The 23,599-nt window shown below is 43.6% G+C and overlaps 1 protein-coding gene across 3 annotated transcripts in view; it reads right to left on the bottom strand.

Annotated features, from left to right (window-relative positions):
* Positions 1–2,088: 2,088 nt before the first annotated feature.
* Positions 2,089–23,599, bottom strand: part of CDH13 (cadherin 13) — a 1,192,767-nt gene continuing 1,171,256 nt past the window's right edge. For all 3 annotated transcript variants that reach the window (XM_011942172.1, XM_011942173.1, XM_011942174.1), the window contains 3 exons: positions 18,855–19,088; positions 15,611–15,829; positions 2,089–3,667 (listed from right to left, as the gene is read on the bottom strand). In XM_011942172.1, coding sequence (XP_011797562.1) covers positions 3,660–3,667; positions 15,611–15,829; positions 18,855–19,088 — 461 coding nt within the window. In that variant the 3' untranslated portion in view covers positions 2,089–3,659. The remainder of the gene's footprint in view (positions 3,668–15,610; positions 15,830–18,854; positions 19,089–23,599) is intronic.

The following is a 23,599-nucleotide window of genomic DNA, read 5'->3' as shown; positions in this document are numbered from 1 at the left end:
ATCGGAGGCTTCAAACTAGGGTCTTCTGGTCTGCAGTAGGCAGTTTGTCTGGTTTTGCTCCAGGGTTGAGAGTGGCATTGTGATGTTGTGGGATGAACATGAACCCTGGAGCCAGGCAGCCTGTGGTTTGGTTCTGGAGGCCACTTACCTTGGGCAAGTCATTCAATTTTTCTGAACCTCAGCCTTCTTTATCTGTAAGTTGGAGAAGATAGTAGTACTTGCCTCATATGTTACTGGAGGGATTAATGACTTACTGTCTATGAGGATTTTGTACAGTGTGGGCACATAATAAGCAGTTGATAAATATAAACCATTATAATTATTAATCACCTTTTTGGTCCTATGTTCATATACCCCCCAGGAAAAGTGTAGACTCCTTTCCTCAGAATCATCTGGCGAGCTTGTGCCCGGGTGCAACTGCACCAAATCCAGGATCAAATACAGACTTGTTAAAAACTTTTTAGTTGCCACTTCTTAAGATTAAGACCCAATGTATTTATTCTGGGTAAAATGCAATTTGAGCTACTCTATGAGTGTGATGGTAGATGGTTGTTCCATTTATCAGACTGTTTAAATTGACATTCTGAAACTCTGGAACGAGCTATCAAAATTTCTAATGATGTTCTTTAAGAGTTAAAGTCTTATTTGATACCTACCATGAAATCTGGCTGGATTTATTTCGTTATGCTGCTTTGATTTGCCGGTGTCGGCCAAGAGGCATAGCAGGTATATCTACCTGAAATGATGCTCATTTGGAGAGAACTGGCAGTATGGAAGGTGACTTTCATTGAAATTAGAAAGTGTGTGCATATTCTTATTAAAACAAATTATCCAAAATGATTATCGTATGTAAAATGAGGGAGAAAATGTGATTTTTAATCAACTAAGGTGGTTGAGTATTAATAAAAAGAAGTGAAGGTGTGACTGTTTGCTCAGTGGAAATAAGACCCTCAGAACCTGTGCTCAGTAATTGGGAAAAGCAATTTCTGGTTCTTACTTGACTTCATTTTTTAATAAGTTGGACTCAGATAAAATGCATAGGTAATAATGAAATAACATTTTGATTCTACTATGGTTTTCAGTAAACAATGTAATATATTCCAGCAGGTTAACAAAACATCCTGTGGTTCAGGAAATGCTCCCACTTTGGCCTATAAGAATTAGTTTATTTTTTCTTTTTTTTCTGGAAAGTATTAGAAAGAACAACATGACAGAAGTATGCCTGTCCTGATTAGAACTGTGGGGACGGAGAATATGTTTAAGTAAGGGAAAGTTGAGGCATATTCTATTTATTAATGAAGTGTGCACTTTACTCCTTTCTGAATTTTCAGCTAAGTTAAGCTTCTGGTTCGGTTTGCAAAGTGCAGGAGAGCTTACTGGCTTGAGAGAAGAGGAGTCGTCTTGTATCTATTTCCTTCAGTGAATGGTCACTCAGCTGCTGTGTTTCTCCCTGCAGGTGGCTGAAGTTTATGTTGGAGGGCGACTTCCTCATTGCCAGTTAGCATACTACCAGCTGCCTGACTGGCTGAGGATACTCTTGGTTTGCTCAAGGGTGAACGTTCTCCCCCTGGCTTGCAGGAAGAGGGCAGCAAGGTGCGATAGTGCCCTATAAGCCGGTAGAGGAAATGTTGTAAAGTGTGAATGCACAGACTTAGATTCCCCTGTCCCTGAGTCGGGGGCATGTGCTCGTGGAGAATGACCCTATCAGGTTCAAGGTATGGCATCTCCTGATCCAGCAACAGGATTTGTTCCAGAGAAAAATCCCCAGGTCTTCGGACTGTTGACAGATGGCTGTGACTACGCTTAATGTGGTCATCAAATTAAGAATGGTCCGTCTCATCTCTAAGTACGCAATTACCTTTATAGCTGATTATGATACCCTCAGATCATATCATGAGGTGGACAACGTGAGTCCATTGCCCACACTGAGAACTAGTACTTCTGTCTTTATAGACCCACTCACCTACCAGAGATGTACGACAGACCCCAAATGGTCAGTCAAAAATGTGAACTTGCGCTAAGACAAGAGCCAGCCAGCATCAGTGACATTAGACACAAGATAGAAATTAGAGAAAAGTTACTGTCCAGCAGTTTTAACCACCAATACCCATTTATTTTAATGGAAAAAAAAATCTCTGCATTCTATATGTTCCAAAAGGATTTACTATGGAAACAAATACAATATATGGAACTCTATCTGTATAATTTCACTACAACAAAGACGACATATGACTTCTCCTTCCTACAGAAGGCTAACTGAAAGCACAAGTGCAAACATAGATTGCATAAGAAAGCGTGTGTGTGTGCGTGTGCGGTTAAAACCTTTAGTAAAGCAACTGCATTAAAATATGCTAAGACACTTACCTTACCCTAGTTCGTGGCGAGCTCTAATCAAAAGCCACAAGCTGTCACTAGTTTTGATAGAAAAATTTGGTGTGAGCTTTGATGATTCAGTCACGGTTTATCAACAAGAAGGGAATCTTAGAATAAGCACTAACTTTCTGCTTTTACATGCTCACAGAATACAAATCAGTTACTTTTCATACATAATGAACGTCTTTTATTTTCAGGTTTGCAAACAACGGTAGTCAATTCACACAAAAGGGTACTTTTAAAACTACCTGTATTTACTCTATTTTATGCCTGTATATATGAAACAAATGGAGTGAATGTGCATAAATGTATGTCTGTACATGTGGGTATATATGTGTATACAAGATGGTACCTGTAGACCTCTTTGTATGCAGGTATGGCCTCCATGATGACAGCTGCAGTTATACATTTACTGAGGAGGGAGAGATTCTCTACTATGATCTGTGTCCCCATAAGAATCAGTGCGACTGTGGATTCGGGACACAGACAAATGCAGGTTGGTGCCCATGAAAGAAAATGTCAGCCCTTTTCTTGGCATGTGGTGGTGAAATTGCCCGCCCTGCTCCTCACCACCTTGGCTCAGGATCACGGCATCAGATGGCAGTGAAAATCGGTTGCAGTCCTCGAACTCAGTAAAGAGAAAGGACTCCTTTCTCTGCTCTCCCTCTCTGTGCACCTGCCTGGCTGGTCGTGGCAGCATTCAGACTGAACGGGACAGTGGAGAAGCAGCTTCAGAGCAAAAGTGACAGCCCTGTGGTCTGTCCGCATGCTGACCTTGAAGCGGGAGGCTCTGGAGGGTTCAGTTGTCTTAGTTTTCACCCACCTTGCTTAACCTTGCAAGGAAGAATGGCATCAAAACGAGGCTTCTCCGGGATAGTCTCTCTCTATAAATACCGTGTATATACACATACAGATACTCATACATATACCAATACTAACCCACAGACAAAGCTGGGTGCCTGGAACCCTGGCTAGTGACATGTTAACACACCAGAAAAAGTAGTCATTGTTCCTGCTCCCAGAAGATCAAGTCATATGTCATGATCTTTAAACATTCAGGGAAAATTCACAGGATTCCATTAATTAAAGGAGGGAGGAAGATGCTGTCAAAATGATGAAGTACAGACTAAGTGAAATTGCAAAGAAAACAAAAACCTGGAACAATTGAGGCCTAGTTGTGAAGTTCGATAGCTGTAAACCGCAATCTTCAGATTTGGATAGATTTTTTTTTTCTTTTTCCTGTTGCTATGGAAACTTGGGAGTCAAGCTTCAGACGTCAGGAGTTCTCACAGACCTGAATAGAGAGGGTTCAGAGTTAAGTCGGGAATATCACCAGTCAATTCAAAACATTTTAGCTAAAAACCAGATAAATGACAGGCAAGCTATAACAAACACATTTTTAAACATCACACGACTTCGGGAGATTTTTTTTTCCTTACGGATCACATTGGAAGACAGAATGAATAGTTACACCGTAAAAAGCTGGACTTCTCTGAAAATGCTAATGGTGACTTCAGATGCCAGACATCGCTCAGACCGAGAGCTGCTATTACCACTATTACCAATGAGCCGTATCTCTTTGTCTGTTAGCACAGAGACTGCTTTTTTTTTTTTTTTTGAGTTGGAGTCTCACTGTGTTGCCCAGGCTGGAGTGCAGTGGTGCAATCTTGGCTCACTGCAAGCTCGGCCTCCTGGGGTCACACCATGGCTGCCTCAGCCTCCCTAGTGGCTGGGACTACAGATGCCTGCCACCATGCCTGGCTACTTTTCTGTATTTTTAGTAGAGACAGGGTTTCACTGGGTTAGCCAGGATGGTCTTGATCTCCTGACCTCGTGATCCACCTGCCTCGGCCTCCCAAAGTGCTAGGATTACAGGTGTGAGCCACTGCGCCCAGCCAGAGCTTGGCTATTTTATGAGCATGCTGACTATGTATTTTAGAGATTGGTGATTATCCCATATATGTATTGACTTCCTGTGACTATATACATATATATGTACTTAAGGATCACAAGTCACAAAGCAAGACACCTATTGGTGGTTCTTCAAACATGGTATGTTTTTATTTTATTTTGAGGCAGGGTCTCATTCTGTTGCCCAGGCTGGAGTTCAGTGGTACAATCTTGGCTCACTGCAACCCCTGCCTCCTGAGCTCAAGCAATCCTCCCACCTTAGTCTCCAGAATAGCTGGGACTACAGGCATGCACTGCCATGCCTGGCTAATTTTTGTATTTTTTGTAGAGATGGGGTTTCGCCATGTTGCCCAGGCTGGTCTTGAATTCCTGGCCTCAAGCGATCCTCCCATCTTGGCCTCCCAAAGTGCTGGGGTTACAGGCTCACCTGTGAGCCACTGCACCTGGCCCAAACATGGTATATTAATTTCCTGTTACTGCTGTAACAAATGACCATAAACTTCAAACAACACAAATCTATTCTCTTACAGTTCTGGAGGTCAGAAGACTGAGATGAGTCTTATGGGGCTAAAATCAGTGTTGGCCGGGCTGTGCTCCTTCTGGAGGCTCTAGGAAAGCATCTGTTCCCTTGCCTTTCCTGGCCTCTAAGGGCTGCCTGCAGCCCTTGGCTCATGGCCCCTTTCTTCACCTTCAGAGGCAGCACTGCAGCATCTTCTCGTTTCACCTCTGGCCTCCCTCTGTTTTCGTCATCGCATGGTCTGTTTCTAACTGACTCTTTCTTTGTCCCTCTTATAAGGTCTCTGTGATTATATCAGGCTCACCTGGCTAATCCAGGATAATCTCCACATCTCAAAATCCTTCACCTAGTCACATCTGAGAAGTCTCTTTTTTTTTGAGACAGAGTTTCACTTTGTTGCTCACGCCGGAGTGCATTGGCACGATCTCGGCTCACTGCAACCTCCGCCTCCCAGGTTTGAGCAATTCTCGTGCCTCAGCCTCCTGAGTATCTGGGATTATAGGCATCCACCCGAAGTCTCCTTTGCCATATAAGGTAACATGTTCACAGGTTCCAGGGATTCGGATGAGGAATATATATTTGGGGGCCATTATTCAGCCAACCACGAAAGTAGCATTGTGTTCCCAGAGGAAAAAAGGCATCTCGTGGCAGACCGTGTTGCAGACTTTGAGAACATGTCATTCATCACAGAAAGAGACATCAGCATAGTGTGCATTCAAGAGCCTGTCTTCCCAGTGCCTGCTCGTGGCTCCTCCTTACGGCCAGCATGGGGGCTGGCTTCAGCGTGGAGTCTGTCTCTCTGCTCAACTCAGCAATGTCGGCTGGGAGAGGCTCTGGCTCTAGGATGCCCGGATCCAGTTTCAAAATGAGGCATGTTTTTGCCTGCATTTTTCTATTTTTGCCACCTTACTCCTTGCAAGCACGCTTTGTCTGTGCAATTCCAGCAGAGGTGTGAATTCCAGCCCAGGACTAAGAGTTCATGAAATTGAGTCAACTATTGTGTCTACAGTAATAGTTGCCAAAGCCCTTCCTCACTCTCAGGCTTCTGTTATAGTCTTGCTCCATCAAAAGAAGGAAAAAAAAAAAAGGACTTAATCAGTCTACAAGTGCTGTGTACTCATTTACCTGACCATTGTTCTCGCTCCTACTGATACCCTAGTCCTGCCTCCATCCAAAAGGCTGCCTTCTGCTCAGAACCTCAGACGTTTTGAGGCACTCTTTTCATTTTTACAATGATTAGGTCTCATTTATACCCACGCTGCAAGCCAGTTGTAAAATATGAACTATTTTTGCAAAAGCCTATTAGGAAGAATGTTCTTTAAAATGTTGTTTTAGGTTGGATACTTACTCCTCTTTATTTTTTTAAATGGGCAAAAGCCATTTATGTTGTCAGGTGGTAGAATGTCTCTATTTTCTGTGTCTAATTTTGGTTAGAGAGCAGAGTGGGGTTTCTCAGCCTCAGCGCTACTGACATTTGGGGTTGGATAATTCTTTGTGGACGGTGCTGTCTTGTGTATGGGAGGACGCTTAGCAGCACCCTTAACCTCCACCCACTAGACACCACTAGTGGTGTCCTGCCAGGCATAATAATCAAAATGTCTCTAGACGTTTCAAGTGTCTCCTGGGAGGCAAATTAGTTAAAAATAGAAAACAAACAAACCAACAAAAAAACAGCTTTGGCTGCATAAAATCTACTAAATAGGCTCCAATCTCTTGTTTTCAAATTAGAGTCTCAAATTCCTGTTTTAAGTCAATTTAGATGATAACATAAGTGATTCCTCCCAGGGCTACTGAGACGGTTACTTGAGGAAATTTATGTAACTTAGGTAAAGCCCTTAGCTTATATGTGCAAGGTGCATGAAAAACTCCCAAGGGTCAACTGCCATTGTCCATAATGTCATGTCACTTAAAGGGACCACAGCTCCTCTGTAAACATGACTGCGGCTGTCTGCAGGCCAAGGACAGCCCTCTCTGCCTGGGTTTAATGCCTTTTCAGGCCCTGTGTCTGCCCATCATATGTTTCACAATAGAAAGGAATAAAATACTGATACATTCTAGGAAATTCTAGAAAAGACAAAACCATTATTAGAGAAAGCAGATCAATGAGAGCCTGGATTGGGGAAAGGGATCAATAGCAAAGGAAACTGTATTTTGACTAGGGTGTGGTATAAAATTCTGTACACTTACCACAGTGCATCAAACTGTACACTTGCAATGGATGCATTTTGTTGCATGCAAACAATACATTGAAAAATAAAATTTAAGAAGAGTTTAGTGGCTATCTTTTGCTCATCTTGGCTTTTTTTTTTTTTTTTGAGACAGAGTCTTGCTCTGTCTCCCTGGCTGGAGCGCAGTGGTGCAATCTTGACTCGCTGCAACCTCTGACTCCTGGCTTTAAGCGATTTTCCTGCCTCAGCCTCCTGAGTAGCTGGGATTACAGGCATGTGCCACAACGCCCAGCTAATTTTTATATTTTTAGTAGAGACGGGGTTTCATCATGTTGGTCAGGCTGATCTTGAACTCCTGACCTCGTGATCCACCCACCTCGGCCTCCCAAAGTGCTGGGATTACAGGTGTGAGCCACCCCGCCCAGCCAGGCATGCACATTTTATTTTTATCTTTTTGAGATGGAGTCTTGCTCTGTCCTACAGGTACAGATCAAGTACAGTGGCATGATCTCAGCTCACTGCAACCTCTGCCTCCCAAGCTCGTTCGATTCTCCTGCCTCAGCCTCCCGAGTAGCTGGGATTACAGATGTGTGCCACCACGGGGAGCTAATTTTTATAGTTTTAGTAGAGACGGGTTTCACCATGTTGGCCAGGCTGGTCTCGAACTCCTGATCTCAGGTGATCCGCTCTACTAGGCTTCCCAAACTGTTGGGATTACACTGTGAGTCACCATGCCTGGTTCACATTTTATTTACTGTTAATTTTTAGCTGATATGGGGCAGGACTTTCTTTTTTCTTTTTTTTTTTTTTTTCAGAGATGGGGGTCTCACTATGTTGCCCAGGCTGGTCTCAAACTCTTGGCCTCAACCAATCCTCCTGCCTCAGTCTCCCAAAGTGCTGGGATTATAGGCATGAGCCACTGTGCCTGGCCCACTCACCTCTTTATTCTTTTTTTTTTTTTTTTCAGAGATGGGGGTCTCACTATGTTGCCCAGGCTGGTCTCAAACTCTTGGCCTCAACCAATCCTCCCGCCTCAGTCTCCCAAAGTGCTGGGATTATAGGCATGAGCCACTGTGCCTGGCCCACTCACCTCTTTAAGCTTCTTTATTGTGTCTGAGTTTGTCTACCTCCTACCCCTCATATAGAGACATTTGATTTTGGCATTTAAGATAGTTCACCTGATCTGTCCTTTTACATTCTTGCTAATACTGGTTAATTACGTCTAAAGCAATGATCAGAAATGGTTTCCGGACAAGTTCTTTTTTTGAGACTTGCCATACCATGCAAAGCCATGCTACAAAAACCACAGAAACAGCTGAATGGCAATGCCAGCTTCCTTCACTGGGACGGGGCTAGGAGAAGAATTAACACATCTGCTTCATGCCACTGACACGCACTTTATACAACAACTGATGGTAAAAATCATTTCATTTTCATTCTTTATTACTTTCAATATCATTAGTTTTATTTCCTTTATTTTCAGATGTCAAAGAAGGAAATGCTGATCCTTCAGTTCAATTCTCAGTTGCAGTAAAGCCACCTACAGGATCAGATCATACTAAACTGAAATACTGTTATTATCCTTTTCGGTAAGGCAGGCAGTCAATGGTGAATGCTGGCCTCACTGATTACTCGCCTGGGGACCTGTCTGAGCATCAGTTTTCTCATCTAGAAAATGGGATAATCACCAGAGCACTGAAGAAAATCAGAAAAAAGCCCCCAAACATCAGCATGTTTGGTTGCTGCTAGTCTACTTGGATCTGAGTATTTTTTCTTGCCATGAGTGTGACGTGATTATCTTCTCCTACATCACATGCAGTTTTACGAACGATGCTTTAAAGTGGGAAGGGCCAGAGAGTCAATATTTTCAGCTTCCTGGGCCAGGTGGTCTCTGTGGCAGCTGCTCAGCTCTGCCGCTGCAGCAGAGAACAGCCACAGGCGATATGGAAATGATAGGCATGGCTGCGTTTCAACAAAACTTTATTTACAAAAATGGGCAGTGGACCAGATGTGGTCTGTGTCTTAGACTTGGCTGACCCTGCTTTAAAGAAACGTCAAAGAGATTCTACCAGCTGACTTCCTTGCTCCCAAAATTACTGTAAGGACTATGGCTGAGTTAGGAAGCTGTGTACTTTAAAAGCTAATTTCAGGCCAGGCGTGGTGGCTCATGCCTGTAATCTCAGCACTTTGGGAGGCTGAGGCGGGTGGATCACTTGAGGTCAGGAGTTTCAGACCAGCCTGGCCAACGTGGTGAAACTCTGTCTCTACTGAAAATACAAAAAAATTAGCCAGGCTTGGTGGCAGGTGCCTGTAATCCCAGATACTTAGGAGGCTGAGGCTGGAGAGTCACCTGGGAGGTGAACCTGGGAGGCAGTGGTTGCAGTGAGCTGAGATCACACCACTGCACTCCAACCTGGGTGACAGAGTGAGACTCCATCTCAAAAAAAAAAAAAAAAGAAAGCTGCTAATTTCAGTGTTTTTTGAAATCACCCTCCCCCTTCTCCAACCCTTGCTTAAGGGTTTAGGCTCATTTCATTTCTGTGCAGCCTGTTGTCAATGTCATATAAATGGTAACACACATGGGGTCGGCCACTTTGATGTCTGCTCTTGTGCATTTGAGAGGTCGGGCACTCGTGGTTACCTGTTCCTGCTACCTCTGACCCAGACTCTCCCATGTCTTATTAGGTCCATCCCTTTTTGGTTAGGAAGAATGTCTTGGACTAGGTATATAATAAAACATAAATCATGACATTTGGCAGGCATTTCTAACATTTAAACAAACAATATTAGAAAACTGTATGCCTTTTATACATGACCAGACAAGGTGTGTTTTTGAAGGTAACTGGTAACACCTATTTTTAACTGCTTTTTGGGGCCTGAAACTACCTGTCTTTGTGGAGCAAACCATTGGAGTGTCAACTCAGTACCTTTCCAGCTACACGGGGAGATCCAGAGTTTCACTTTGGGAACAATTTTGACTTTACATACAGGTGCCCCTACTTACAGTGGGATATAATCACGTGATGCTAGATGGGATGGCTCCTCTTAGATGAGCACACAAAGCACATGTGGCATCTCACACCTAGTGTACCTGTGTCTGTCTTTTATCAATGATACTAACTGTGAAGCAATTCTTTAGGGGTTATCAGGCAATTCTGCCTTAGATTAATTAATCCAAGAGCTCAGTTGAGAGATGAGAAGTGGGACATCCTTGGGAACCTGCTCATGATTGACATCTGTTGATCAGGAGTCTCAAAGTGATGGCCACAAGAAAATCCCTTGTTGATAAGAAAAAAATACTGCCAAGTCTTTTTCTTTTAATCTAAAAAAAATTCAAGGTTTACTAATACTTACTGTGTGGAGTGGTGGTAGCAGAATGTGTATTATTATAAAAATGTCGTATAAAAATAACCAAACACTGGGCTTTGTGCTAGAGGCCCCTGTCAGCTGGGATGTTGACACCATAGGTTGGATGGGCCTGGAAATCTGTATTTTAACAAGCAGGGGCACAGCGGCTCTGGTCTCCATATAAAAACACTCATTTCCAGTCCAGAGTGGCTGGCCTGTGAGCAGCGTTCTGCAGCGCCTTCGTTCTTCAAAGAGATGTCGCTGAGTCAGGCTTTGATGTCCCAAAATTGGATTTACAGAGGGCGATGTGTGACGTGACCCCCTCAATTGTCTTCTTTCTGTGTACACACACGTGCGTGCACACACAACATACATGTACATGTGCGTATGCATTCCCACTGCACACACATAGGATTTTTATCTCTTTGCAATCACATAGGAAGTACTGCTCTCCAATTTATCCAAACTCTGTTATACTTGAGTTCCAATTGCTCCTCGACCTTTGCAAGTGTTGTGTTTTGCTCTGTCGCTTAGGCTGGAGGGCAGTGGTATGATCTCGGCTCACTGCAACCTCCGCCTCGCAGGGTCAAGTGATTCTCCTGCCTCAGCCTCCCCAATAGCTGGGATTATAGGTGCCTGCCACCACGCCTGGCTAATTTTTGTATCTTTAGTGGAGATGGGGTTTTGCTATGTGGGCCAGGCTGGTCTTGAACTCCTGACCTCAAGTGATCCGCCTGCCTTGGCCTCCCAAAGTGCTGGGATAATAGGGGTGAGCCACCGCACCTGGCTGCAAGCATTGCTTGCAGAGCAGTGGCTTCTAAGTGCTGGTCCTTGGGCAGCGTTGGGCTTGTGGTCTGTCTAGCAGTCACTCCAGGAGCTGGTAGAAAATGGAGATCTCTTACTATAGTAGCGTTCGTCATAGTAAATGATTCTAATGTGTCTGCTGATAAGGGAATCCACTGCACCATATTCACATGACAGGATCTTCCAGCAGTCAGAATAAATGGAGCAGAGTGGGGTTCAGCCAAGGAAGGCTGTGGGCTGACTCTAACCTCAAGTCCGTGTTTGGATAGGTCCCAGGCAAAGAAGTGTTTTCACATTTTTAAAGGGTGGTACAAAAGACAGAAACAAACAAACAAACAAAACAATAAAGATGAATATGTGACAGAGACTAATATGGCCCACAAAACCATCTGGCCCTTTACAGAAAAAGTTTGCTGAGCGCTGAATTAGAGCAACATGGATGGACCTTGTGAATGTAACACAGGGAGGAAGAAAACTAAGCCGCAGAATGGTATGCCCAATATAATATGAATTACAGGAGGTTTTACAAACTGCACAAAATAGAACTGTATGTGTTATGTGTGAATGTGAGTGTGTGTATGTGTGAGTTTGTGTGTAGCAAAAGTATAAAAACATCTGGACATGCACATGAATAGCTAATTCATGGTAACTACTGTTTCTGAGGAGAGAGAACAGAAAATAAAATTGGGCAGAGAAACATAGGCAATTTTACCTTTACCTGTAATATTTTATTTTTTGAAGAAAAAGAAAGTAAGGGGCCAGGTGTGGTGGCTCACACCTGTAATCCTAGCACTTTTGGAGGCTGAGGCAGGCAGATCACCTGAGGTCAGGGATTGGAGACCAGCCTGGCCAACATGGTGAAACCTCGTCTCTATTAAAAATATAAAAATTAGCCGGGCGCGGTGACGCTTGCCTGTAATTCTAGCTACCTGGGAGGCTGAGGCAGGACAAACACTTGAACCCAGGAGGTGGAGGTTGCAATAAGCTGAGATAGTGCCACTGTTCTTCAGCCTGGGCGACAGGGTGAGACGCTGTCTCAAATAAACAAACAAACAAAGAAACAGAAAAGAAAGACGAAGGAAAAAAAGAACAAAAGAAAAGAGGGAGAAATACATGTTTCCTTTCATTTAGCCATCTGTCTGTCCATGCGTCGGTTCACTTCCATTTCCCAACTCCCTACTCCCCAGCCTCAAGTCGTAATCCAGACCACAAATGAAAGTTTCTAGGGCACTGAGCTCAGAAATTAGCATTTTAAAAATGTTTCCTAAGTGGTTCTGATGTGCAACAGCATTTAGGAACTACCAGTGCAATTAACACGCTGCTCTTATCACACAGTGGCAAGTGTGTACGGCAAGCCAAGAAGAAGCTCAGGCCAAATTTAGTGTCAGTCAGCTCCATCCCCAACTCTTCCTAGTTGGTTTCTCTTCCTTGTCAAGTTTAACTTGCTGTCTTGTTCACATTTTAATTCTGTAAGCTTCTGAAACACTTTTTGGAAAGTTGGTGCTATAGAAATTCTCATATTGGATGTGTTCTGTCATCTCACTGTAGCTTCCTCCCTGGAGGAGGGATGGTGCCAGGAAACCTAGCACCGTCAGTAGCAAACATCTTCACATTTCTATTCTTAAATTTACCCTCCTCCACCTGTTTCCTATTGAGTTGTGAACTGAAGGAGCCAGCACATGTTTAGGGTGTGGACAAGATTGGAGGACACTGTTAGCATGTCCAGGAGCCTGTACCTAAACCTTGGAGTCACTCACCAGGATGATCCCGATTTCCCAGTATCTGTGGACCATCTGGAGAGCATTTAAAACGGACAAATGTCTAAGCTGCCCTTCCAATCATAGGGTAGGGCCCGGGTATGGGTAGCTATATTTAAAAGTTCCCCAGGTGCTTCTATTGTGCAGCCAGACTTGGGGTCCACCACCATCTCCCCAGCTGATGCTATACAAGAGTGACTTGCAGGCTGCTGGCGATGACTCAGCAAACCAGGCCCCAGAGACTACACTCTCACAAAGGGAACATACCTACACTCTAGAAATTTAGGTCTAGGATATCTGTCAGCAAAGCAAGGGGGCAAACAAGCATAACGTGCTGCTATAAATTCATGGCATCTGCTATGGTATGGTGCTAATGTTCACTTAACCTCGATTATCTCACTGTCTTTCTAACTTTCTCTTCTGCAAAAAGAGAGAGAAAATGGAAATCAGGAGGCTGCCCCTCGGAGGCTTCTCCTCAGTTTTTTCTGTAAAGTAGAGACAATTTCAGATGAAGGGATAGAGATGGGACTGGGGGCTGAGAAGAAATTAGGAAACCTTGTCAAAGGGCAAATAATTCGACTGTACAGCAACTGGGCCGAACGTTGAGCAGGGGTGGTCCAGAGGAGACTGGATACTGTCTTAGTCCGTTCAGGCTGCTATAACAAAATACTATAAACTGGGTGGTTTCTAGTATCTGCTGAAGTTTGTGCCCCTCCAAAAGTCATATGCTGAAGCCTGATCCCCAAGGTGGTGGTATCAGGAGGGTGGGCCTTTGGGAAATTAGTAGGTCAGGAAGTCCGAGTCCTCATGAATGGGATGGGATGAGTGCCTTTATAAAAGAGGCCCCAGAGAGCTGCCTTGCCTCTCCCTATCGTGTGAAAATGCAGGGAGAAGGCGCCATATGTGAACCAAAATGTGGGCTTTCACTAGACAATGAATCTGCCAGCATCTTGTTCTTGGACTTCTCAGCCTCCAGAACGATCAGCAATACATTTCTGTAAGCCACCCAGTTTATAGTATTTTGTTATAGTAGCCCGAACGGACTAAGACAGTATCGAACCTCCTCTGGACCACCCCTGCTCAACGTTCAGCCCAATTGCTGTACAGTCGACTTATTTGCCCTTTAACAAGGTTTCCTAATTTCTTCTCAGTCCCCAGTCCCATCTCTATCCCTTCATCTGAAATTGTCTCTACTTTACAGAAAAGACTCAGGAGAAGCCTCCGAGGGGCAGCCTCCTGATTTCTATTTTCTCTCTCTCTTTGCAGAAGAGAAAGTTAGAAAGACAGTGAGATAATCGAGGTTAAGTGAACATTAGCACCTGAAACAGGAGGGTGGAGGCAGGTATGGATGGAAAGGGTTGGACCCTTCGACTCTGTTGGGCTTTGCAGTGGGAAGATTGGGAAGGAGACATGGAGATGATGGTGATGATGATGGTGGTGGTATAGTCATCAGAGGCAAATCAGGCAGAGGGGCAGGTCAGTAGTGGAAGATGATATGTTTGCTTTCAGAAATGCCCAGTCTGAAGGGCTAGTGAGATGCTATAATGTCTTCTTCTTTCTTTCTTTCTTTTTGAGACAGAGTCTCGCTCTGTCACCCAGGTTGGAGTGCAATGGCATGACCTCGGCTCACTGCAACCTCCGCCTCCTGAGTTCAAGCAATTCTGCTGCCTCAGCCTCCCAAGTAGCTGGGACTACAGGCGCATGGCACCATGCCTGGCTAATTTTTGTATTTTTAGTAGACACAAGGTTTCACCATGTTGACCAGGCTAGTCTTGAACTCCTGACCTCAAATGATCCACCTACCTCGACCTCCGAAAGTGGTGGGATTATAAGTGTGAGCCACCGTGCCCAGTCCTTCTTTTTCCTTCTACTCACAGGACTCTGGTCTTGCACAGAGCTTTATACACATGAATGTCCAATGTTGGACTATATGATTTCCTGGCAGCTCACCACTGTCACTAGGATATAACACCTCCTGTTTTCTTTTTCTGCCAATTTCCCAACTTCCTAATTTGCAATTACACCAATACCTTCTCAAAAGGTAAATAGCAAGGCCCAAACGGCTTTCAGATGGTAACAGTTATATATGAATAACTGCTAAAGTTAAAATTGGACTAGTATTTCATAAATAAGGAATATCTGACACATGTATTTATTCATTTTATCCTCACATCTATATTACTTGGCATAATAATTCATTTGTTTAAAACAATGTTTCATTATATTATAGTCATTATTACTAGCCAGTGAAAAAACAGTGTGAATTATGCATTGATCATTTTCCCTGCAGCCCAACCTCCATCCATAAATTCTCATGACTATCCTCAGAAAGTCTCATAATATCTGTTTTAAACCTTGCAAAAGATTATGCCGCATAATGTAGACAGAAACAGGCCTCTGATAGACCAGTTAACTAATCTGGGTGCATTTTCATTAGCTCAAGTTGAGTGGCAGCTGTAGGAAGTTTTGCTTACCGCCTGGTTGGCAGGCTACCAGTGAACACCTTTGCACAGTTCCTCAGGCTGGCTGGAAGGGATTGTTAAGATGCCTTTAAACATTAGTGGGAGCACTTCTAACATATAACATGTTCTATCATACAGACATACACTAAAGATGAATGATTCTTCTGGGATACATTTTCTTGGAAAGGTATATGGAAAAATGCCGGCTTCATGAACCCCATGAAGTTACAATTTCCTACTTGTGCATGCACTGGAGTTACGCCAACTTACAAGCTAAGCTGAAGAGGCTGAGGAGCAGGAGTGAGGGCAGGCTGAAGTGCAGGGCCCCTGCCGCGTTGCAGTCCACTTTGGAATTCCTGCAGGAGCACACTTGTACCCTGAGATCTGTGATGTTCGTCATGGGCGGTTTCCCTGAATCTGTCACCATGATGGGCAGGTTGTAGTTTGCTTTGTTCAGATTTTGAAGAAGGCTTACCAGGGCGTGTGTATCTGTAAAGGCAGGGAGGGTCCTGGTGAGAGTGGATGAGACTTTTTCCAATAAAAGAGTGAGGTTTTGGTGACTAAAATCACACCAAACAGGCACTGCATTTTCATTTATAATCATGGGAATGCTTAAATTTAAATTCATTAACATCAAGTGAAAATACCAGTTCAGATCCTCAGTGGCACCTGCCACATTCCAAGTGCCCAGAAGCCACACATGGCTGGTGGCTCCTGTAACGAACAGCACAGAGACTGAGTGCTTCCATCACCAGAGCTCGGTGCCTTAGCGCCATCATAATCAATTTCAAGGAGAGCTCCTTTCATGAAGATGATTGATTACTAAGAACTCCTCCCTGCAAATTTATTACACAAAAAAGCCATCTTGACAAAGACTGCGTTCCACATCTAGAAAACTGAGGTGAAAATCCACCTGCTCTCAATGTGGGCAGGACCCTGATGTGTTTTCATGGAGATGGGTTCTATAGCCTACGTTTTTTGTCTTCAGTTTTTTTTTTTTGAGACAGGGTCTCACTCTGTTGCCCAGCCTGCAGTGCAGTGGTGTGATCTCGGCTCATTGCAGCCTCTGCTTCCTGAGTTCAAACGATTCTCCTGCCTCAGCCTCCTGAGCAGCTGGGATTATAGGCACACGCTACCACGCCCCGCTAAGTTTTGTATTTTTAGTAGTGATGGGGTTTCACCATATTGGCCAGGCTGGTCTCAAACTCCTGACCTCAGGTGATCTGCCTGCCTCAGCCTCCCAAAATGCTGGGATTATAGGCATGAGCCACTGTGTTCAGCCTTGGTTTTTAGCTTTTGGTTTTTAATCAACCCTCAGTCCACAGCTCTAGATTTGGGTGGGAACCTGCAACATAGACACTGGATCTTTAAGCTTCCCCTCTACTTCCCTAATGTCACATGCGTTGGCAATAGCCACAATCACCCAGGCCCTTGGGAGACACTTGGCAGTGGCTGTACCAGCTGGCCTATTCTTTAACCTTGGGATAAAGTCACTGACATGATTAGGGGCATACATATTTTTAAGTGTCCCTTTCTGGGAATAAACAGGGCTAAATATTCAGAAAAAAAAGTGTGAGACAACAAAATCATTTAGAAGGCATTTTTTCCATTAGGTAAAACCAGGAGAAAAAAATAAGAGTGTAATGACAGGAAAATAAAAATAGATGAACCATGATCATTACTAGAAGGTGACAGCAGCAGCGATGACTAATGTGATGGTCACCTAGTGAGATGGCAGATTAAATCAAACAGCATTTTCCCATCTTGAGCAGAGGAGAAACTCTCTCTCTCTCTCTTTTTTTTTTTTTAACTTAAGTTCTGGGGTACATGTGCAGGATGTGCGGGTTTGTTACGTAGGTAAACGTGTGCCATGGTGGTTTGCTGCACCTATCAACCCGTCACGTAGGTATTAAGCCCAGCATGCATGAGCTATTTATCCTGCTGTTCACCCCCTCCACCACCCCCCACCAAAAGAAACTCTTCAATGAGAAAGTTCCAACTGGAAAGATTTGGAGATGTTTATTCAAATTGGCCACAGCCATAAAAACTAGCAAATAAAACACTAACCCCTCAAACAAGAGAAGGGCTGTTTTAATTAAAAATAATCAGTGTAACAGAATTCATTCTTCAAAAAGCAATAAAATAGACAAACAGGCAAATAGAATCAATAACAAGCAAAAGGCACTAATAAAATAAGATATGAGATAGGGCTATAACAATAGATATGAGATTTTTAAATAGAAAATGTTATGCACAATTGTACATTAGGCAAAACCTAATGAAATGGGTAATTCTCTGTCTCCCTCAAAACTTCTACCACCTATATAAGAAGTGGGAACCCTGACTGGGTCAACAGCAGGATAAGTATATTATTGAAGACATAGTATCTAATGCCTTTTTGTTTGTTTGCTTTTTCTTTTACTTTATTGGAAGACAAGGTGAACTTACTAGTCAGTTTACATTTGGGGAAGAAGGTGGGTGAGATTGTGGATATAGGGATACTCCATATTAATACACTGGTGTTTCAGTCTTAATAAGGCAAGTGATAGAAGCTGGGTTAAGTTTTGAATTCCACCTGCCTATGTGGAAGGACTGGTGGAAGGCGACATTGCTTGCAACTTTCATAAAGGAGAAAGAAGATGCATGGAAGAAGACATCAAAGTCAATGATGGCCAAGGATTTGAAAGAAAAGCCAAGGTCATCATTAGACCAAGTCAAGTTTGAGGAGGTCTGCAGCATACTATGGAAGGTTGGAGGTTGAAGACTATAAAGATTCTTATCCTAGTGCTTCTCTTTCCTTTAGCCTTTTAAGACAGCAAGCATACCACGAAAAGTCTCTCCAATGTGCTGGTGAAAGTTAATGTTAACATAGTTCTCTGTCTCTGAGATTGGAGAGACAGCTGAGCCAAGAGATAGCTGGGGAGAAGCAGAGACTGCTGAGACTGGGCAGGTTGGTCAATATTCTTCGTAAGCTAGTTGCAAAGAAAGAATCTGTGGAGTTTAATTAAAAGAGAAAGAGGAAGAACAAAAAATCACAGTCTTGTTGCTGGGAACTCTGGGATGGCAGAAACTACAGATTAGTTAAGAGAAAGTTCACTGTTGGGTGATGGGGACACTTAAAGTCTAGATTTCACCATTATGTAATCAACGTATGTATATAAGAAACCTGCAGTTGTGCCCCCTAAATATATTAAAATTTTAAAGAGAGAATATTGGAGTTACAGTATGTAGTGTATGTAGCAGACAGGTTAGGATATACAACACAGGGTGTACAGTACAGAAACCATCAGAGAGGAAGCAGAAGAGAAAACGTCTATGTTTGAAACAGATATTCAATATTTTTATAAATTGCATTTGTTTGTTGGTGGGAAAATTGTCAGTATTTATAATAAGCCAATAACTTAAAATGAACCAAATGAGAATACATGAGAGAATAGTAGAGTAAGAGCATTTTGGGAAGAGAAACTAAACTGAAAGCTGGAAGAATAGGGAGAAATGCGTTAGCTAGACTTACTATTGATCTTGGAGATCTTCCAGACTTTATCAGGAACAGCTTGTTTGTGGATTTCAAATTTGAAAGGATCTGTATTCGGGTGAAGATCCTTATCTGATGCTCCCAAAATGACTACACTGAGGTTTTTGGCATCATCACAGACTTCAGCTACTGTGGGGTAAATGAAGGGGGCATTGTCGTTCACGTCCTCCAGGGTTATCAGCAAAGTCCCAGTGCCTGTAGCAGGAGGGTTGCCTGTGGGAAAAAGGGAAGATGTTGGTATGCAACTGGTATATGTGAGAGCAATTTACCATAGTACTTTTTACATTGTAAACTTAGTACATTTTGCAGTTATCTTATTTTTTGAGACAGGGTCTCACTCTATCACCCAGACTGGAATGCAGTGGTGTGATCAAGGCTCACTGCAGCCACAACCTCCTGGGCTCAAGCAATTCTACCACCTCAATATCCCAAGTGGCTGGGACCACAGGCGCACGCCACCACACCTGGCTGAGCGTTTGCATTTCAGAGGATAATTTTTGTATCTCACTATGTTGCCCAGGCTGATTTCAAACTCCTGGCCTCAAGCAATCCTCCTACCTCAGACACCCAAAATGTTGTGATCACAGGCGTGAGTCACCATGCCCAGCCCATTTCTCAGTTATTATTAATAGTTGCAAACAAGACTAATAGTAACAGATTTTTTTTTGGTATAAAGTTTAGTGGTTTACAAACCCATTTATCATATATAAGACTTTTTTTTTTTTTGAGATGGAGTCTCACCCTGTCACCCGGGCTGGAGTACAGTGGTGCAATCTCGACTCACTGCAACCTCTGCCTCCTGGGTTCAAGTGATTTTCATGCCTCAGCCTCCCAAGCAGCTGGGATTATAGGCACACGCTACCACGCCCCGCTAAGTTTTGTATTTTTAGTAGTGATGGGGTTTCACCATATTGGCCAGGCTGGTCTCAAACTCCTGACCTCGTGATGTGCCTGCCTCGGCCTCCCAAAGTGCTGGGATTACAGGCGTGAGCCACCGCGCCTGGCCTTAAGACTTTTGATTGAAGTTCTTTAGGCTTAATACTTTACCCTTAGAATACCAAGCTTCTAACACACTAAAAAGTCATTCTCACACACTGAAATCTATTCAAAGAATGGAGATAAATATGACTTTTCCTCACTTATCAAATTAAATCTTTTACATAAGTAGCCAGGTATTCACACATGTTGGTGGCAGGGGGAGGATGGAGTCTCCATGAGACATGGCCACGGTTTCCCTGCCGTAGCTCTCCTCTAACTAGGGAGTTGACTAAAGGAGTTGACTACAGAGGGAAAGATTTAATCTGAGAGATTTTCTTCTGGGGCTGAAAAAGAGTCTCAGACGGCCGATGGTGCCACTGGGGGCTGGGATGGCTGACCCTGCTGGACAGGACAGATTTAGGAAGGTGGGTTAGTGATGAGAAATGAGATCACCAGCTGGCTACAGGGGCACAGAAGCAATCATCATTCAATCTTTGAGCCTTATTTTTAAAGCCTTGTTTTTTTCCTCATATTTCAGCTACTTCCTGAAATGTTTTTCATTTTAGAAAATACTATTTTAAGATAATGACCCTCATAATCACCAATCTAATAATGTCTTTCTTTTCTTTTCTTTTTTTTTTTTTGGAGACAGAGTCTTGCTCTGTCGCCCAGGCTGGAGTGCAGTGGTGCAGTTTCGGCTCACTGCAACCTCTGCCTCCTGGGTTCCAGCGATTCTCATGCCTCAGCCACCCAAGTAGCTGGGGTAACACGTGTGCACCACCATGCCCAGCTAATTTTTGTATTTTTAGTAGAGATGGGGTTTCACCATGTTGGCCAGGCTGGTCTTGAATGCCCTGACCTCAGGAGATCCACCTGCACTGGCCTCCAAAGTGTTGGGATTACAGGTATGAGCCATTGCACCTGGCTCTAGTAATGCCTTTCCCTTAAAGAAAGGGTGTGGGCCGGGCACGGTGGCTCACACCTGTAATCCCAGCACTTTGGGAGGCCGAGGCAGGCGGATCACAAGGTCAGGAGATTGAGACCATCCTGGCTAACACGGTGAAACTCCGTCTCTACTAAAAACACAAAAAATTAGCCGGGCGAGATGGCGGGTGCCTGTAGTCCCAGCTACTCCGGAGGCTGAGACAGGAGAATGGCATGAACCCAGGAGGCGGAGCTTGCAGTGAGCCGAGATCGCGCCACTGCACTCCAGTCTGGGGGATAGAGCAAGACTCCGTCTCAAAAAAAAAAAAAAAAAAAAAGAAAGGGTGCTTAATGTTAATAAAACTCAGATTGCCTTTACTTTTCTCTGAATTCATTTTCAATCATTTGTGCATTAGAGGTTTGCTCTTGGGACAAACCATTTGTTAGTAATTTCTAATTTTCTGCAAGAAAGGTTAGAGCCAAATTCATAGGTCACACATTTTAAGTATACAGATTTGCCTTATTCCCAAAAGAATTTGAAGCACCTCTAAAACTACAGCACCATAATTTTATTCAGTAGTACAATCGTTTCTTGGCGTTTTGGCTAAGATCAAGTGTAGATCTGTTCTTATCAGTTTAATAAAGTAATACTATACAGTACTAACCTAACCTATGGCTTCGTTTCATTTTTCTAATCCTTATTTTCACTTAGCCAGATTTCCAAGTATAATTTTATTTTATCTTTTACTATATGTATGTTTGGAAATGACATTAAGTTTGCAGTTAGGCTATCAGGTTACATGGGGGTTACAAGGGTAGAGAGTATTTGAAGTTGGCATACAGGACACAGGCAAGTCCTAGCGAAGAAACAAGGAGATCTCTTTAGATGCAGACGGTTTATTACTTAGACAGTGAAAGGAGGCACGGGCATTGTGGCCTTGGTGCAGGTCACGGCAAAATAAAACGGACTGGACAACTGCAACAGAAAGAAGGGATGTTGCAGCAGAGCCAACTCCAAGCTGCTTCTCAGCAGTTTTATAGCAGCAGCTGTGTCCTGAGAGGGGCAGGCAGAAAGCCCCTGCATCTCACAGAACCCGGAAGGCAACGAGAAACTGGCTGGGGGACCGCAGGGTGTTCCGCCAAGACTCAGCGCAGCTGCAGGTCACACCCTCCCCATGTGGCTCTACATGCAAAGTCGTGGGGTGCCGTGGTGGAGCTGCTCCTCCAGAGCTGAGGGCACTGATGGTGGCATGGGCTCCTGGAGGGCCTTGAGTAGCATCACAAGGGGCCAGTACTGGTTCTACAGAGTGCAGAGGCTTTCCAGGAAGGCAGTGATCCAGGAACAATCTGACTTGACTTATTTTCAGAAAGCACACAATTGTATTGATAGGAAATGTGAGACACTGCAGGCAGGCGGACCAGCCACGGATGAAGAGAGGCATGACGCGTGCAGCTGGAGCAGTAAAGCAGTGTCTTGTCTAGGTGATCAAGCACTCAGACAAGGCTGCCCGAAGAAGAGCAAAGTGCAGTGGGAAGTGGGAAGACCAGCAGTTCAGCCTTGATTGTGCTGATGGCCCGTCGAATTCAATGCACCTGCGCAGACGTGTGCAGCTTGGCGGAAGTGCCCAGGCTGAGCTAGGGGTTGGGAAGTCATCAACACATAGACGCCTTTGAAACTTCTCTAACAAAGTGGTTACACAAGGTGAAAGTTCAGAATGCCAGAGGGGTGGAATACGGAATCCTAAGAGACCCCAAAGTTTAAAGAGCAGATGCTAGTTTTACAGGAGAGAACCGGGAGAGGAGTCAGTGACACATAATTAAATGTGTCATGACCCCCACAAGGATAAGAAGTAAAGAGAAGTAATGGGATTTTGCAGGGAGAAAGTTACTGGTGACACTTTTCGAAGAGGTTTCCATTAATGGGGAAAAATCAGCTTAAAGGAAGCTGAGCAGTGAGTCACGAAGAAGCACGAGCCGATACTTTTTAGCAGGGCTGGTGGAAATTTACATATATCAACACCCCAAGACAGCTACAGAGTAAACATTCAAATAAATGTCTGCTAAAATAGCAACACAAATGCAATTAATCATTTGAAGGATGGCTATTTCTAATGGTGGCATATCATCAACTTTTGTTAGAGCACAAACTCAAAAGAAATGCATAATTACTTTGAAGTTGGTTTTTCACTGTCAGCTTTAGTCATTTAGCTAAATTTCTTTATTGAAAAATTATTTTTCTCTTTTTATTGAACTAATTGAATATCTCAGAAGAATCCATTATGTTTTTCACTCTGAATATATTATGAAGCCAAGTCATTTGGTAGAATGGATGAGAAGGCGTTATGAGCATTTGAAATATGGCCGTAAGAATCGGCCTTTTGTGAACTTAATTATACTACTGTCTTCAATTTCCCATGTGTTATTCCCAGGCCAGGCTGGTGATGTCTTTTTCTGAAGTCAGTAAAATGAGTTCGTTACTTTGGGCGATGAGTTAAACACAAGATTCACAAAATCCTAAGGGAAAGAGCCTCTCTCAGTCTCTGTGCACACGATAGAGAAAAATCATATCCAAAATTCAGGTGAAATTCAAAATTTCAAAATTCCTCACAAGCCCATTTGGATCCAAGCATTTCTGGGGCCCGGGAAATATGGGGGCTTCTAAGTAATCTCTAGATTTTCAGCAAAAATCCCTCACCCCTCTGTTCACCTTTCCATCAGCAGCCTCCACCACCATGGAACCACTCATAACCGTGAATCGAACCAAGGCACAGTGAAGATAGGGTCCCTCCTTTACGAATTTTCTCTTTTCTTTTCTTTTCTTT

Source organism: Colobus angolensis, unplaced genomic scaffold, assembly GCF_000951035.1.
Source record: "Colobus angolensis palliatus isolate OR3802 unplaced genomic scaffold, Cang.pa_1.0 Scaffold207, whole genome shotgun sequence".
NCBI classification, from domain to species: Eukaryota; Metazoa; Chordata; class Mammalia; order Primates; family Cercopithecidae; genus Colobus; species Colobus angolensis.
Note: the sequence above shows the minus strand (reverse complement) of the source record. Positions and strands in the feature narration are given on the sequence as shown.